Here is an 18,729-nt window from a genome sequence, read left to right as displayed (position 1 = left end):
GTAACATAGAGTTTAACAAAATATAATTCATATATTTTTTTTATTTATATATGTATAGAATTATTTATATATATATATATATATATATATATATATATATATATATATATATATATATATATATATAAGGTTATGGAAAATCTCATCTAAATTTGACAAGAACAAAACGACTTACATAGAAATGGTTCTTATGGATAATAAGGTAAGTTGATTATTTTCCATGATTCTTTCAAGTGATGCTAGGTCTATTTTATAAATATTTTTGGTTCATATTTTAAGTTTATTTGATAAGTAAACCCTTGCATGAATCAAAAGATAGTGCGATTTTATAGATTTATAAATGCTAAAACCTTTATATTTAATTTGTTTTATATTGTGATAATAGCCAATATATTTGTTGGTGAATTTAACTATTACTGTATAATTTATGATCACATTCAGTATATATGTCTGATTTATTGAAGAAAGTAGATTATTAAAATAGATTAATAACTATTTTAAAGTTAATCTAATTAACACTAGATTAAAAAAAATAAATAATACATAACATGTTACTTTTTTATTAATCAAATTATTATAATTTAAAATAATTTTAAAAAAATAATTTAAAATTATAATTTTAATCTTATCACGTGTATGATACGGATAATTACACTTGTTTTATAACTAAATTCTAGTATTGTTTATTGCACGTGTCTTTTTTTAGTTGAACTTGAAAGATTTCATCTTCTTATTTTTATATTCATATTAGAAAATTATGTTATTTTTTTATTAAAATGAATTAATAAAAATTTATTTTTAAAAAAATTATAGTAAAAATTTTATCTTCACTTTTTTAAAAAGATGTCTGTGTAAATTAGTTAGAAAACAGAAAATTTGACAACACTTAGCAGAAAATAGTTAAGGAGTTAACATAAAACTAATAGTAGAAGAGGGGGAAGAAAAAAAATCAACGCATAAAATGAAAAATTCTAAAAGTTTTATGTTTTGGAGTGAAAACGTTTTCAAAAGTAAAAATTCTGGAAACAAGAAAAAAATATTTTTAATTTTGTTTTATTTTTTAAAAATATTTTTATTAAAAATATTTTTAAAATGTTCGATCAATTATATTTTCATATCTTATTTTTATTTTCATTGAAAATGAAAGAGCTCAAACCAACTGTCGGCATGTAATCTATTATAGATTTAAATTTTTTTAAGAATTTATTATTTGGTTAATAAATTAACATATACAAAATATAATTTAAATTCTTAATACTTACTTATGTAAAAAAATAAATAATTACTCTGTCAATTCAAATTAATTATTTGGTAACAAGTTTAATAAAATGATTTTAAGCATAAGCCTTAGCTAGTAAGGAAGCCAAGCCTTGGTTTTGGAAGGAGGTTCACGACAATTTCATGGTTAAGGGACATATTTTTTTAGGCACCTACTCAAATGAAGATGTTAAAAATATCTTCTTATGAAAAGTTTTGTAAAGTGTGTTTTATTTGTTTGGCCATACTTTAGAAAAAGATAATACTTTTATAACATATCAAAATCAAACCCTTCAATTCATCATTTAATGATAGAAAAAATACATCTTCACATAAAGACAATTATAACATCTTCATAGTAATATCCATCATTTTTTTATGCTTTGCAGTTTGCACCAATCGTTTAAAGTAAATATTCGGAGTAAGATTGGTATTTGAGAACAAGGTTTTTTTTATTGGGAGATTCTATGGTGCTTACAGCTGAAAAAAAAACATACTATGTTGACCATATGTGTCGAAAGAAGAAGAGTGTTGCGTGCGTGATTTTGTGTGCTTGTTTCTATCTCACATTATTACCGTTACACACATAGTTGTCGTCACATACACAGTTTTCCATTTCTTAATATGAGATACATTACAACTTAATATTTTGATTAATTTTTGGAAAGCTAGAATTCAGTTTTGGTAGTGGACTGAATCTATTTATTTTAGACTACTAACTGAGCTTATAATAGTTAATATTTTTTGGACCAAAGCTTGATTGAAATTATATATAATAAATATATATGACTCGGGAGTGGAGATACATACTACTAAAGGGGGAATGACCCCCAAAATTTTAATTTTTATTTAAAAAAAATAGTCTAGTTCTTCCTTTTTTTATTTTTTAGCCTCCCTCTCTTTTTGTTCGTACACTTTTTTAGCCCCTTTTAATTTATACAAAAAAATTCAGTCCAATAGCCTATTCTCCGCCCCTTTTTTTATTTTCCAGCCCCTTCCTTTTTTATTCGTACACTTTTTTAGTTTTTCCTTTTTGTTTGTACACTTTCTACTTTCACTTTGCAGTAATAACTTTTGACTTTTTTTATTCTTTTTCTTCTTTATCTCTTTAATCTTCTTAGTTTTTACCTCTTTGACTCTTATTTTTTTTTTGTAGATTAAAAAAAAGAGATAGTAGTTTAATAAGTGATTCTTCACTCTTCTTTCTCAAAAAATGTTCTATTTTTATTCTTTTTTATTTTAAGAAAATTATTGAACTATTAACTTTACTATTATTATTTTTCTGTTAGTCTTGTCTAACTTTTTTATGTTTTTTTTATATATTTAGTTATTTACTTAATTTATTATTATTTGTTAATTAAGTTTACATTATTATATGTTAGTTTGTATATTTAATTTTTTTTATTAGTTAACTATTTAATTATAATTTTATATTATTTATATTACAATGTTAGTATTATTGTTTTGAATTTTAATATCTTATTTTAAATTGAAATATAATTTTTATATTTTATAAAGATTTAGATTATAATTTACACTTTTTGCTAAATATATTTTTAATTATAGGAATTTATTTGACCATTTGAATTATGAGTAAGTTCAAAATCATTGATACATTTTCTAAAAAAAAAGATCAAGAGAATGAAGATGCTTCTACTATTACTACTCCAATACTTGAGGGGTCATCAAATTTCATTACTTCAAGTTTTCCATTGAATAGCTCAAAGCGTTCACGACTTCTTCCAAATCAACTGGATGTTTTTCGTTTGGAAAGAGATCCTGGAATGCGACCAATGATTTGGAAGTTTCCTCCAAATCAAAGAGATGAAATCCGTCGGGCGTGTATTAAAGTTGGGCCAAATCAACCAATTCTTGATAATTATCCATTTTCTGGTGATAAAAGTCATCATCGCTTTCAAGCTTCATGGTTTAAATTGTTTCCATCTTAGTTATAATATTCTATAGAAGATGATTCTATATATTATTTTTCATGCTTTCTTTTTGCTAAGGAACCTTCAATCAATATGGGTTCAAATGCTTTTATTGAGAATAGTTTCATGAATTGGAAGAAAGTAAATAGTGAAAAAGAATATGCTCTTTTGAATCACATTGGCAAAGGTCCCAACTCATTCCATCATAAGGCGCTGAAATCATGTGATGATTTGACGAAATAATCACAACATATCGACAGACTTCTTCATAAGCAAACATTAGAAGAGATTGAAAATAATCGAATTTGACTAGGAGCATCTATAGATTGCATTAGATGGTTGACATTTCAAGGTTGCGCATACAGAGGACATGATGAAAGCCAAAGTTCAAGTAACAGAGATAACTTTTTGGAAATGTTAAAATTTTTGGGATCTTACATTGAAAGAGTGAACAAGAATGTTTTGGAAAATGCTCCAAAAAATGTTAAGTATATTTCAAATGATGTCCAAAAAGAAATTCTACATATTCTTGCTACTAAGGTGAGAAATTCAATTAGAGAAGAGATTGGAGATGCCAAATTTTGTATTATTGTTGATGAAGCTAGAGATGAATCTAAAAAGGAGCAAATGACCATTGTTTTGAGATTTGTTACTCTAGATGGTTTTGTTAAAGAGAGATTCTTTGATCTTGTGCATGTCACTGATAATTGTGCAACAACTTTAAAGAAAGAATTGATCTCTGTCCTTTCTCATTATAATCTCCAAGTTGAAAATATTAGGGGGTCAAGGGTATGATGGTGCTAGTAGTGGAATGGTTTGCAAGCTTTGTTTCTTAAAGATTCTCCACAAACATATTATGTACATTGTTTTGCTCATAGGTTACCATTAGCATTGGTGGCAGTTTCAAGAGAGGTACTTCAAATTCATGAATTTTTTACTCAATTAAACTCTATTGCCATTATTGTTAGTACTTCTTCAAAAAGACATGATCAATTATAAGAAACTCAAGCAATTGAAAATGCAAACTTGGTTGCTCAAAATGAATTAGAAATAGGCAAAGGTGCGAATCAAATAAGCACTTTACAAAGAGTTGGGGATACTTAATGGAACTCTCACTTTAATTCTATTTGCAGTTTGGTAAAAATGCTTACTGCTACCAATATTGTTCTCAATAATATCATTGAAGATGAGACAACTTATGCACAAAGATGTGAGGTTTATGGTGTTGGTAAAATATTATTGTCATTTGAATTTGTTTTCACTTTGCACTTGATGAAAGAGATTATGGGAATCACTAATGTTCTTTGCCAAGCACTGCAACAACAATCTCAAGATATTCTTAATGCAATGCATATTATTTCTACATCAAAATTACTTCTTCAACAATTAAGAGATGGTGGATGGTGCAATTTTCTTGCAAATGTTAAAGATTTTTGTGAAAAGCATGAAATTGAAGTCCCTAATATGAGTGCACAATATGTTTTTGGAATAGGTCGATCTCGTCAACCAAGTGTGACAGTTGAGCATCATTATCGAATATATGTATTTTTGGCAACAATTGACTCTCAAATACAAGAGTTGAATAGTAGATTTAATGAGCAAACAATAGAGCTTTTGACTTTGAGTTGTGCTTTGGATCCTAAGGACAATTTCAAATCATTTAATATTGAAGAAATTAGCAAGTTAGCAGAAAAGTTTTATCCCCTTTACTTTTCTTCTAATGAGCTAAATATTTTGAAATCTCAGTTGCAACATTATCAGTATGACATACTAAATCATTTGAAAGGCATTGGTACACTTTTTGAATTGTGCAACAAGTTGCAAGAAACGGGAAATCAAGAACTTATCACATAGTTGATAGATTAATACGTCTTATTTTGACTCTACTAGTGTCTACAGCAACAACAAAAAGAGCTTTTTCAGCAATAAAAATTATTAAGACAAGACTCCGAAGTAAGATGGCTGATGAATTTCTTGCAGACAATTTGGTCATCTATATAGAAAAAGAATTAGCAACTATTTTCGACACAAATTCAATTATAGATGATTTTGAAAATAGAAAAAAACGTCGAATAACCTTTTCATGATACAAAACTGTAAGTGATAACTTTTACATATTATTATCTTACTTTGATTGAGATTATATATTTAATTTTTTTAATTTTATCAATAAAAATACTGAAATAGTAATATAAAATATTTTTAATAAATTATTAGATATACGATCATTTTTAATGTAGTTTTTTATAATTAATATTCCATAATAACGAAAAGAAAATCATATATAGAGTGATTTATCGAAAAAATAGGAGTGAAACTATTATTCTCATGTTTTCAATTTATAACTTATTTTTTTAAAAGAATTGATTTTTTTTGGTAGATGATTTTTAATGTGATCATTTTTTAAAATAATTTAAAAATTAATTAAACATACAATACAAGTATTTATAATTAAATACATAATAATATATTTTTAATATGTATATAATATTTTTTATATAATAAATATAAATTTTCACTCAAATTCTTAAAGGCAAAATATTATATTCTCATACCTTCTAATTTTATCAGAAATAAATCACTGTTACTCACACAATTTATTCTATATATTACTATTTTCAATAATTTTTTTCTTAATTTTTAATTATTTGTTTTATTTATTTTTTAATTCAAAAACTTATTTCTGTATTAACTCCACCAACCTAGCTAACAAATCTAATTCATATTGCTAGCTAAATAAAACTGCAATTATTACAAAAAATCTACAATTATGATTAGTAACTTAGTAAATAAACTATATAAATAATTAAAAATAAAAATAGAGATAAAATAATAAATTAGATTAAAATTTCAAATACACTGATTGGTAACTTTTACGAATATTATAAAATGAAGTTTTATAATAACTAATGTTATGGGATTTATAAAATTATTGTTAATTTTTAAAAATATTTATTTTTTTTATTTTGATGTCATGGGATATTAATTATAAAAAACTACATTAAAAAGGATCGTATATCTTTTTTTTTTTTTTACTGTAAGGGGTATATATATATATATAAAAGAGATCATATATATTTATTATATATGATTTCAACCAAGTTTTAGTCCAAAAATATTAACTATTATAAGTCTAGTTGTCTAAAAATTAAATAGATTCAGCCTACGACAAAAAATGAATTTCAGCTTTTTAAAAATTAATCAAAATATTAAGCTGTAATTTAGCTCATAATAAGAAACGGAAAATTACCTGTGATGGTGACTCTGCGTGTAACAGTGACAGTGTGAAGTAGAAATAAACACATAAAGCCACGTATCACTCTTCTTCACTTTACACATATAATCAGCATAGTATAGTTTTTTTTAGCTGTAAGCACCATAGAATTTTTCTTTTTTATTTTGGTATTGTGAGAACAAGATTGTGTATGGTGTTGTGAATATTGAATAGGAGCCTATGAAAATGATATATGGTGAGGTTTTAAGCAGCTACAATAGCAATTTTTAAATACTTACGAATCCCATTAGGGAGTTAATGGGGTATCTATACAATGTATATAATGGGCTGTTTATTTGGCTCAATTTAAGTTAAAATTGAAAATAGACCCACTTTTTATCCTAGTGTAACAAAATCCTTCCGTTTCACTTTAATTCTAACCATCCAATCTTTATTTTAAATTTTACCCAATCTCTTCTTTGTGAACAACGGCACACCTCTCACCTCCTCCCTCGCGAGCTTCGTGTAAGTTGTGAAAAAAGGGGATAGTGAATCAAATAGCGTGATTCTTCAAGGCATGTGTTACACACATTTTTCTTTAGGCTTAATTCGCCCCACCAATGGTGTGTAAAATAGGTTACTGGCGAATTTTCTGTAGGATACAATGAAGAATACGTGACTTATTTATGCACTCAACAGTCAAGCCTAACACTAAATGATAATTTACAGAATAATATTCTCTATTCTTTCTTTTGCGCATAAAGAAAGTGTTGAGATGGATTTCCAGCAATAATGAAAATGAGGAAAATTTATAGATACGGAGTACATGCAACATGCAGCTACGTACTCAACAGACACAACTTTCAAATAGTTATAGCCTTTCAATGGACATAACTTTTCAAATAGTTGCAACCTTTTAATAGGCATAACTTTTGAATAAGTCACAACTCTATGAAGAGATGTAACTCTTCAAAATAGCTTTTCATATATTTTGAAAATATATCTCACAATCCCCCACCATTTTCAAAATTTCTTTTCAATCCTATCATTCTGGAAGTTTTATGCTTTCAGTAGAGGTATCTTGCGATTTGAACCTTTACCTAGTCACCAGTGGTATTCACTTATCCGAATTTAAAATGGTAGACAAGCTTTGAACCATTTAACTCATATGAACAAGCGTACACTGATGACACATAAAATTTCGGTATTATTTAGATGTTATATTAAATATGACACATTTAGTATATTACATGGCCTTGTGTCTTGTATCCTTTCGTGAGTGCTTTAAGAGTAAAATCTTAACTCTAAGAACCGGCCTCAGTTCACACTCATATAGGTAGACTCTATCAAAAGTATCCCATAATTAAATACTTCAGCAATAATATACTTGCTATAGGTCTATTAAGAGCAAAGCTCATCCTGTTCTTTTATACCATTATGGTTTCAAGTACTTTTTACCTTTGGATGAAAGAAATAATTATGAGTACTTACAATTACTCTAATAGTGTACTTTACTGCATTGAATTCAAGACTTGATGTTACTCAAGTGTGAGTTAGGTTTCCACCATTGGTAATTATTTAAAATACGGATTTTAGTCCCATCTCTTTTGATGTTTTAAACACCAAATCACTTGTCAATCCTTTCGTCAAAGGATCTGTAAGATTTTGTTCTGACCTTATAAAATTTATAGATATAACTCTATTGCCAATAAGGTTTTTAACATAGCTATGTCTTATTCCAATGTGCCTAGATTTTCCATTATAAACTTGCTATAAGCTTTTGATAATGTTGCTTGGCTATCACAATATATAGAAATTGGTGTCATTGGTTTGGGCTAAACTGAAATTTCATGTAATAAATCTCTACGCCATTCAACTTTCTTGCTTGCCGCTCATTCTGCAGTCATGGTAGAATCCGTTATGCAAGTTTGTTTCTTGGATCCCAAAAAATAGCACCCCCACCAAGGGTAAAGATCCAACCACTTGTTGATGCATGATCTTCTGTATAGTTTATCCAACTGGCATCTGTATATCCTTCTAAAATAGAAGGTTCACCACTATACAATAAAATATAGTTTATTGTTCCTTTCAAATATTTTAATATTCTTCGGACAGCATGCCAATGGTCTTTACTTGAATTATCTGTATACCGACTTAAGCAACCTACAACATATACTATATCTGGTCTAGTACAGGTCAAAGCATATATTAAGCATCCAATTATTTTTGCATACTCAATTTGTGAAACAGACGAACCTGTATTGGGTACAAATTTAATACTTGGATCGAAAGGAGTACTCACCGAATATCCTTCAAACTCATCAAAATTTTTTAATATTTTTTCTATATAATGAGATGGAGATAATCCTAAATTATGACCATCTCTAACAATTTTAATTCCTAAAATTATATCTGCAACTCCCATATCTTTCATATCAAAATTACTAGACAAAAAATGTTTAGTTTTTTCTACCTCTTCTAAATCAGTACAAAAAATAAGCATATCATCAACATATAAACAAATCATAACACCTTTACCATTTTTAACTTTACTATACACACATTTATGAGATTCATTTATTTTATATCCATTAGCACGAACAGTTTCATCAAATTTTTTTTATGCCATTGCTTAGGGGCTTGTTTCAGTCCATATAAAAACTTAACTAATTTGCACACTTTATTTTCTTGACCAGCAATTGTAAGACCCCGTATTTTTAGAAAATAAATAATGAGTTATTTATGTTTATATATGTGATTTTATTTTTAAGAATGTTATGAGACTTCGAGTTTTAAATTAATTTGATTTTATATCAATTATAATTAGGTATTTTTTTATTTACTCAAATTAATGGTTCTTGTTTAATTAAAATTCAAAGTTTTAGTAGTTGGAGATAAAAAAGTTTTGTATATAATTTAAATTAAATAATTAAAAGTTTTGATTAATTTTATGAACTAGAAAAAATTTATTTATTTATCACTAAATTATAAATTAGAGTATTTAATTAAAAATAAATTGTAATTTAAAAAATAAAATAATATTCTTAAAATTAATTATATTGACTAAATTTAGTTTTAAATTAAAACTCTACTCAAATCCTAAATTTCTAATTCTAAACCCTAATTCCTAATTTACTAATCCTAACCCCAATTTTTACATTACACACACGTATACCCTCTAATCAGTCAACTCTTTGGTGAGCCAGGCTCATCCTCCCCTCATTACTCACTCACCCACTACCAGCCCCTTTCTTCCATATACACACAACACAGCCTCAGTAAACCAAAAAGGAAAGAAGAGAAAACGGGGATTAAGGGAGACGAGAGAAAGAAGGTTGCGATCAGAGAGGAGAGAGTGCTGCGAGCCAGGGACGACGCGAGGAAGGAGAGGAGCCGTCGCGCTCGGCCGCTGCCAGCTCCGTCGCATCCTGCGCCGTGCCATCGCTGCTTAGACCGCGTTCATTCCGTTCAGCCACCGCTGCTACCGTCGTATGGGTGAGAGGGAGAAGCTGAGAAAGGCTCAGCCGCGAGAACCAGAGGCGCGTGAGAGAGGGAAGATGTGATCGACGAAGGAAAGGGAAAAGGGTTTCACCGCCGCGGTGTCCTACCACCACTGCTGCCGCTGATCGGAGCCCCTATCGTCACCATTGCATGTGGGAGGAGGAGATGACGTTGCCGATTCTGATTCTACCCAAGTCCCTCATCGTCATTGGAATCACGAACCAGAGGCAGAAGGAGGCATTCCTCCATCGCCAGCCAGCCACCAAGCTATGACCAAATTGGAGACGTTGTTTTCATTACCTTCCATTTTGGTAAGCTTATGAGGAAATTCCTCTGTTTCTGCCCTGTATAATCTTGCTCTGCAATTGTTTCTGATTCATTTAGTTTTTCAGAGTCATTATTGTCCTTGTTCGGTGTTGCTGCCCTTGTCTAGAGCTATTGAATATTTCTGCTGTGAGAATATTACTAGAATCACTGCTGCTGCCACGAATTGGGGATAAAGGGGATTCCTGCATCAAATCCTGCTATTGCGACATCGAGGTAGGGGGTTCGTTTATAAAATGAAAGCTTTTAAATTAAGAATGCCCAAAGATTTTATTGAGTAATTGCAAATAACTTATAAATGTTATGTATGGCTAATTGATGAAAGTCAAAATTTTTGGTAATAGCGAATATGATTGATTGTGATAAGATTGATTTGTTGTTGTGTTTGAGGGTGATTTTTATTGGTTATGTGATTTGATGATGATAAGGGTATGCTTGAAAACTTGGTTGGTAGCTGATGAACTATTATGAACATGTGCTTGATTTCTTAAACGTTTGAGAATGCTAAAAAATTCTGTGTTTAGCTGGTTGTGATAAAGAATTGCCAGAGTTGCGGCTGTGAGTACGTTATGTTATGTTTTGGTTAAATGATGTACGAATTGAGAATATTATATTGGTCTGAGTTGTGCGGAATGGATGAAGTTGTTTACTTGACTGATTTAATACTTGACTAGGTTAATTTTGGATTGAGTGCTGGTTTGAATCAAGATAAATTGAGAAATTATAAGAGAGAGGGAGCCTGTAAGGGTGGTGAGGTATAATTTTAGGGGAGATTTTGTCCGAATTTTAGCAAAAATATACGAAAAGTGATTTTTATTTTAAAAATATGATTTATATTAAGAAACGAACTTTGTACTAGAAATCCGATTTACAGGGTTATTTTGAGAAGTGATTCTATGTTTTAAAAAAAAAAGATTTGATTTACATATTTGCAAATTCGAGAAAAGAGTTTTGTATTGAAAAGTTTGATTTATACATATAAAGTAAGAAATGATTCTGATATTGAACTTGGTTAGCTTTCAAATTTTTTAATGTTTTGGTAATGGATATGGTTTGTTGGATTTATCAATGATTTTTTGAGAATTGAAAACGGTTTGACAGGGACCCTAGAAGGGTGGCATAGTCCGAATTTTAGAGGAAATGTTGCCAAAATTTTTATAAAATTCCAAGACTTTGTTTAAGGCATTATTTAAAAGCCAATCTGATTTATGAATATTGTTTGATTTTGAATTATTACGGAAAGGGTCTTATTTTCAATCTGATTTATTAAGAAAAGTATAATCTCTTAAATTCAATCTTTTGAGAAGAGATTTTGTTTTAAGTTATGATATGAAGTTAGTTTGTTAAGAAAAAGATAGAAAGGGAAAAGAGAACACGACACGTGTGATTATGAAATGATTAAAAGGTCACAAGAGGGTGACGAAAAATAAATGGTTATAGTGCCGATGTGAAAATGTTAAGCTGTGGGCTTTATATGTGAATGATTGTGCGGGGACGCCCGTGTGTATGGAATGGCTTCCAGGAGAAAGGGGCACATGTTTCAGCTGGAGAATCAGCGACTGCAAGTACTTGCAGAGGTCATGTTCGGCATACTTCAGCTGAAGAATCAGCGCATGCAAGAAGTAGAAACTTATAGAGGTTATGTCGCTGAAATGCCTTATCTGACTCGCGAGTCGGATTGCGTCGGGTGCGGGTCAAAACTGACAAATGAGCTCATTACCTGCGCTAGGGATAGACATGCATCATATTGTTTGCGCATTTGTTTTTTTTGGTTGTGTTTGCTTATTGTATTTTTCTGTGATTGTGCATGTGTTGTGTTTGTTTCTTTTTATGTGCTTTAGTTAGTATGTTTGTTGCGGATTTCGGTTGCTACTGTTGACTGGGATTTTCTTGAATGATTTAACTTACTGAGAACTAATCAATGTCTTTAAAGTGAGTTGTAAAAGTAATTATTTAAAGTTGAAAAGTGTAGCGACCCAATTTTTAATATGTCTAGATCATACCGGAAATTGAGCACTACTAATTTGTCTTCCTAATTATTATCTATTATTTATCATATGAGCCTGATTCGTTGTTAAGAGCGTAGTTAATTTGCGAGGTATTTTCTTTTTTTTATTTTTTGAAAACGTTTGGATTAATAGATGGAATCATTCATAATCAATTCACAAATAATAACAGATAAAATAATTACAAATAACCACACATACATACATCATAAGTAGTTCACAACATTCAGTGATCCAGCCTTTATTAGAGTATAGACTTTTAGTTAGAACACCCCTAGATATAGCTAGAAAATAACTATATACATATACATACATACAACATCCTAGGTCCTGACCTGTTCAAGAGGTCCCTAAGCTGGCACCTAGGTTAGCCTAGACTCTATACTCACCTAGTCCCTCTAAACTACTAAAGCGAGGGAAAGTACGTTCTAAGTCTTCAAAACTCAAGTCAGGTGGAACGTCATCAAAAGGTAGAACATCATCTGCTACTCCTCTGCACGATCATTCATTGCCATATGACGTCTCTCTGGTATCTCATCAAGTAGCCACACAACAGGAGTCTCGTACACAGGATTTAGGCTAAAGTGCGCATACGAAAGGGGTGCAGACATTGGCTGGTCTCACAGTATATACATATAAACAAAGAACGAGATTCACCCTAGACTCAGAAGACTACCTAGAGCGGAATCTTTTTTGGGAACGATCATCAGTGAACTACGGAAGGGTACTCATGCTTCCATCTGAAGGGGGAAGGGAGAGAGAAGGGGTAAGAACTGGGGAGTTCTTAGTAGGGCCGGGGTTATTCGTTAAGTTCATTAATTCTGTGTTGTTTAGCAGATAAATAGCAGAATATAGAAAAGCAGTAAATAGAAGATACAAATAAATAGAGAAGATAGAGAAAACAAATAGCATAACACGAACAGAAGAATACAAGAAATAACACAAACACAGAGAATAGAATACAAACAAGGAAAGCATACATTCATACAACAATCATAACAGAGGAAATGCACAACCAAGTATGATGCATGTCTAGCCCTAGTGTAGGTAATGAGCTCATTTGTCGGTTCCTACCTGCTCCCGACGTAACCCGAAGCAACTGAAACGGGTATGGCTTTCCTGTTGGCTATACCACTGTGTACAGGAAATAACCCCTCTGCCACCACAGGGTCCACTGCACGCAGGAAATAACACATCTGCCATTGCAGAGATGTATGTCGACACACCTTCTGTATACATGAAATAACCCCTCTGCCACTACAGAAATAGAACAGGTGGTCGTGGTACTTCTGTAGCAGGAAATAACCCCTCTGCCTTACAGAAATAAAGTGTGGATCTGTACCGTAGGAAACCGTTCTCAGTGGTTGCACCACCATCTATCTGACTGCCTCAATGCAGCAGATGAACAAACAAATAACTCTGGAGTTGCCTTAATGCAATAAATAAACAAACAAGCATCTCTTGGGTTGCTTCAAGCAACAAATGACCCTTCAACAGGTCCTCTGCTTTTTATCATACTACTCTTTTCTCTTTGTTTCTTTACTCTACTCTGATTACTCTCTTCTCTGTATCTCTTTACTTTTCTCTGATTACTCTGCTTAACGTATGTATATAAAGCTTATGTAAATTTCGATATGAATAGTTAGCCTGTCCCAAGTATAGGTTCATTAAGTCTATACTGAAACAGTTTAACTTTTCATATAATAACTAACCCTAGTCACAAATCAAGGACTAACTATGTTGCCCTAGTTCGTTCGCTAGTCTCTGTCTGTTTTTCTGTCATTAGAACTTTACAGACTTTTTCTTTGGTTTTTATCTTTTCTTTAACTTCTTATCTTTCTTTTATCTTTGCCTCACTAATATATTATTACCACTCCCTAAGTGTTTTATGAAGGTAATTATGAGATTCTGCACTTAAAGTTGTCTTTCTAAAGCTTTTACAGAAAACTGCTTTTTTTGCATTATTTTATTATTTTTATTAAAATATTATTTTTAATTAAATATTATTATTTAGTATTTTATTATTATTTATTATTTTATTATTAAATTTTCGAAAATTAACTTTACTTTAACCTTTAACCTTTAAAATTCACTTTTTACTACCCGTAACTTTTAATATTTCTACTTTAACCACCCTAACTTTCAGAAATTACCAAATAACCCCTTAAACATAAAAAAATTTTACTTCCTTGCCCTTTATAAGATCTAAAAGGTGGTCTTCAATATTCTTCACCACACTCAAAGTGTTCTTCGTGTTCTTCGTAAATTCTTCAGATTTTTTCTTTGTTTTTACCCGTTTTTCAGTCTTTTCAGCAGCCGATTTTTACCATAATTCAAAATAAATTCCCAGCCACTAAAACCCCATCTTTTCTACATGATTTCAACACAAATTGAACCCCAATTTAAGCTCTAGTGTTTCTTTTTCCAGCAGCCACAAGAACACACATTCATAGCTTGAATTTCATCAAATTTCATCAAATTTTTACCAAAATTTCAACAAGAATTACTCATACAAATAATCAATTTCAAGCACAGCCAAACCATATCATAATTACACAACTCAAACACAATCAATCAAGATTAAATTCATCAAACCCTACCTGGTTTTGCTACTCCAAATTTTGTTAGACTTTCGGGGGGGGGGGGTTTAAGCACTTTTTCCTCCTAAATCACATCAAGAACAACTTTAAATCCAAAACCCTCAACTAACCAAATCTCACTCAGAATGTTAGGGAGGGATTTATCACCATATAATTGCTGAAAACTCACGTTTCTTGGCCCTCAAGTCAAGTTAAGCATGATTTCTAAGGAAGAACATCAAGAAAACACATGTTTAAGCATGTTTCCTTGAAACCGAATCAAAAGAGAGATGGTGCAGCCAACTCACCTTGATTCCAGCCTTGATAAGTCATATGATCATGTAGAGAAAGAAGAGAGGATCATTTTGGTTGGATTAGAATTTTGATTTGAGTTTTAGTTCAGCAGAAATCAAGCTTTGAATATTTGGAACTAAGAACTTTTCTCTCTTTTTCTCTCTTCCTATTTTCAGCCACAAAGTGAAAATGATCCAGACTTGGGGGTTTTGGGGGTGTAGGGTGATTTGTGATTGGTTGGCTTGGAGGTGGATTAAAATAATCTTAAAATATCTCAGGTGTATAACTACTAAAACTAGATGTATCGGAACACTTGTAAAAACATCTCTAAAAATTATTTTATGAGTTACTAGCATAAATGACACTAGTAACATATTTATTATGAGAATAAAACATATATGATGAAGCCTTAGCATTGCTAAAGTCATCAGAGTGCTGGTGCTAAGCTGCACTAGTAAACTGTGAACCCGGTTAAACCGATTTTCTGTTTTTAACTAAAACAGACGAGGTAACCTTATAATATTATTTAAGAAGCTTCTAATACTAATATAATGATAATATCATCCTATTATCTCTATTCTCTTATGAATCGAGTCTGATTTATGAAACTGAGACTATTTACGAAAAACCGAATCAAAACTCCTAACCGATACGGTTCAAAAATTAGGTTCTTCGTGACTGCGTTATTGAGCTTGCCTCAAAAAGTTTCTAGCTTAAAGATGACATAATGACAATGAGGATTGAGATACTTGATGATATATCAGAGGTTCTCCCCTTACTGATCCTCCGGAGTTCTCCGTACTTTCAGAAAAGATCTCGCATACTAGAAAACCGGGGTTGTTACAAAAAGCGATTATTTGCAACTTAATTATTTACTCTCATGGCATTCTTTGTCCCTAGTGAGAACCTGCGAAGAAGAAGTTCTCACCCTCCTACAGCTTTACCTTTTCATGAATCGGATGAAGGAGCATTATGAAGAGTTTTACTGTGTTTTGTTTATATGATATTGTTTTAGTTAGATAATTTTTCTTCCCTCGTCTTTGTTATTATAATTTTTATAAGAGGGATAGGAGTTGTATGTTTTATATGTATATTACATTATAAGCTATTTAAGTAAGAAGTCTTGTATATGAATCTATGCTTGTTTGTTTTTTTTAAGATGAAGTATTTACTTCCAATTTTAAAATAAATCAGTGATATGGTGTCGAGTCAAAGGCTCAATATTAAATAATGAATAAGGAAAATAGGTTAGTGACTCCTTACTTTTGGTACGGTCATAACGTGCTAAAAGTTAGGGTGTTACATTATGGTATCAGAGCGATTCGTTCCTATTAGAGCCTTGGAAATAGACTGACTATGCTTCACTGCATACTCTGAGTGTCTGTCATGCGATAGGACTTGTCCTAATGACAAGAGTTTGAGTTTTAAAATGCATGACTGTCTATTGATTAATGCTGTTGGTTGATCGTTGCATTTCTCATGGTATTAGGTCTGGCCAACTTAGTATTGATGATTGGTGTATATGAAAACACTAACGGATTGTCATAGGCAAATTGAGTTCATTGGTAGTGCGAATCACGGGGTTTGAGAATGTTAGAAGTTACGTCTCGGGGTTGTTTGATTACGTATCTTGTTCCTCCATGGTTCCTCTTCAAGCTTGTCTAAGGTTTCTTTCTTGAAAAAGTGAGCTAATTATTCTCTAGCCTTGTTCCTTGTTCATAGGCATTTTTCATTCGGTCTTAACTGCGTATGTTTCCTTGAATTCCCTGAGATATCAAGGTTATCTTGTAACTTCTGCTTTGTAATCACAGTTCTACCTTATTTTCTCTATGTCTTATGAAAACCCAAGTATATGAAACCGTATATGTATCCATATGAGTAGAGACCTTTTACATTTCAACAAGGTGTTTTAAAAAGGGTAAAATGTTGAAACTATGTAATGTTTTATGCAATATGCTAATTTTCGAGGACGAAAATTTTTATAAGTGGGGTGGGAGGTAAGACCCCAGATTTTTAGAAAATAAATAATGAGTTATTTATGTTTATATATGTGGTTTTATTTTTAGGAATGTTATGAGACTTCGAGTTTTAAATTAATTCGATTTTATATAAATTTCAATTATAATTAGGTATTTTTTTATTTACTCAAATTAATGGTTCTTGTTTAATTAAAATTCAAAGTTTTAGTAGTTGGAGATAAAAGAGTTTTGAATATAATTTAAATTAAATAATTAAAAGTTTTGATTAATTTTAAGAACTAAAAGAAAATTTATTTATTTATCTTTAAATTATAAATTAGAGTATTTAATTAAAAATAAATTGTAATTTGAAAAATAAAATAGTATTCTTAAAATTAACTATATTGACTAAATTTGGTTTTAAATTAAAACTCTACTCAAATCCTAAATTCCTAATTCTAAACCCTAATTTCTAATTTACTAATTCTAACCCCAATTTTTATAATACACACACGTATACCCCCTAATCTGTCAACTCCTTGGTGAGCCAGGATCACCCTCCCCTCATTACTCACTCACCCACTGCTAGCCCCTTTCCCCCATATACACACAACACAGCCTCAGCAAACCAAAAAGGAAAGAAAAGAAAATGGGGATTAAGAGAGACGAGAGAAAGAAGGTTGTGATCGGAGAGGAGAGAGTGCTGCGAGCCAGGAACGACGCGAGGAAGGAGAGGAGCCGTCGCGCTCGGCAGCTGCCAGCTTCGTCGCATCCTGCGCCGTACCATCGCCGTCCAGACCGCGTCCGTTCCATTCAGCCACCGCCGCTGCTGTCGTGTGGGTGAGAGGGAGAAGCTGAGAAAGGCTCATGCGCGAGAACCAGAGGCACGTGAGAGAGGGAAGACGCGATCGACGAAGGGAAGGAAAAAAGGTTTCACCGCCGCGGTGTCCTGCCACCACTGCTGGCTCCGATCGGAGCCCTAGCCACTGGAGCCCCTACCGTCACCATTGCATGTGGGAGGAGGAGATGACGTTGCCGATTCTGATTCTGCCCAAGTCCCTCATCGTCATTGGAATCACGAACCAGAGGCGGAAGGAGGCGTTCCTCCATCGCCAGCCAGCCACCAAGCTATGACCAAATTGGAGACGTTGTTTCTATTACTTTCCGTTTTGGTAAGCTTATGAAGAAATTGCTCTGTTTCTGTCCTGTATCACCTTGCTCCGCAATTGTTTCTGATTCATTTAGTTTTTCAGAGTCATTATTGTCATTTTTTGGCGTTGCTGCCCTTGTCTAGAGCTATTGAATGTTACTGCTGTGAGAATATTACTAGAATCGCTGCTGCTGCCACGAATTGGGGATAAAAGGGATTCCTGCGTCAAATCTTGCTATTGCGACATCGAGGTAGGGGGTTCGTTTGTAAAATGAAAGCTTTTAAATTAATAATGCCCAAAGATTTTATTGAGTAATTGCAAATAACTTATAAATGTTATGTATGGCTAATTGATGAAAGTCAGAATTGTTGGTAATAGCGAATATGATTGATTATGATAAGATTGATTTATTGCTGTGTTTGAGGATGATTTTTATTGGTTATGTGATTTGATGATGATAAGGGTATGCTTGAAAACTTGGTTGGTAGCTGATGAACTATTATGAACATGTGAT

The 18,729-nt window shown here is 31.5% G+C and overlaps 1 protein-coding gene across 1 annotated transcript; it reads left to right on the top strand.

Moving 5' to 3' along the window:
* Nucleotides 1-3,602: 3,602 nt before the first annotated feature.
* On the top strand, nt 3,603-5,042 carry LOC112721790 (uncharacterized). The gene is made up of 3 exons (XM_025772819.1): nt 3,603-3,977; nt 4,090-4,100; nt 4,322-5,042. The coding sequence occupies exons 1-3, from the start codon at nt 3,603-3,605 to the stop codon at nt 5,040-5,042; spliced, it is 1,107 nt and encodes a 368-aa protein (XP_025628604.1).
* The last annotated feature ends 13,687 nt before the right edge of the window (nt 5,043-18,729 follow it).

The sequence above is a fragment of the Arachis hypogaea genome, chromosome 11 (genome assembly GCF_003086295.3).
Source record: "Arachis hypogaea cultivar Tifrunner chromosome 11, arahy.Tifrunner.gnm2.J5K5, whole genome shotgun sequence".
NCBI classification, from domain to species: Eukaryota; Viridiplantae; Streptophyta; class Magnoliopsida; order Fabales; family Fabaceae; genus Arachis; species Arachis hypogaea.
Note: the sequence above shows the minus strand (reverse complement) of the source record. Positions and strands in the feature narration are given on the sequence as shown.

Coding starts and splice junctions, on each gene's coding strand:
- LOC112721790 (XM_025772819.1), top strand. CDS start 3,603: ATGTTAAAATTTTTGGGATCTTACATTGAAAGAGTGAACAAGAATGTT.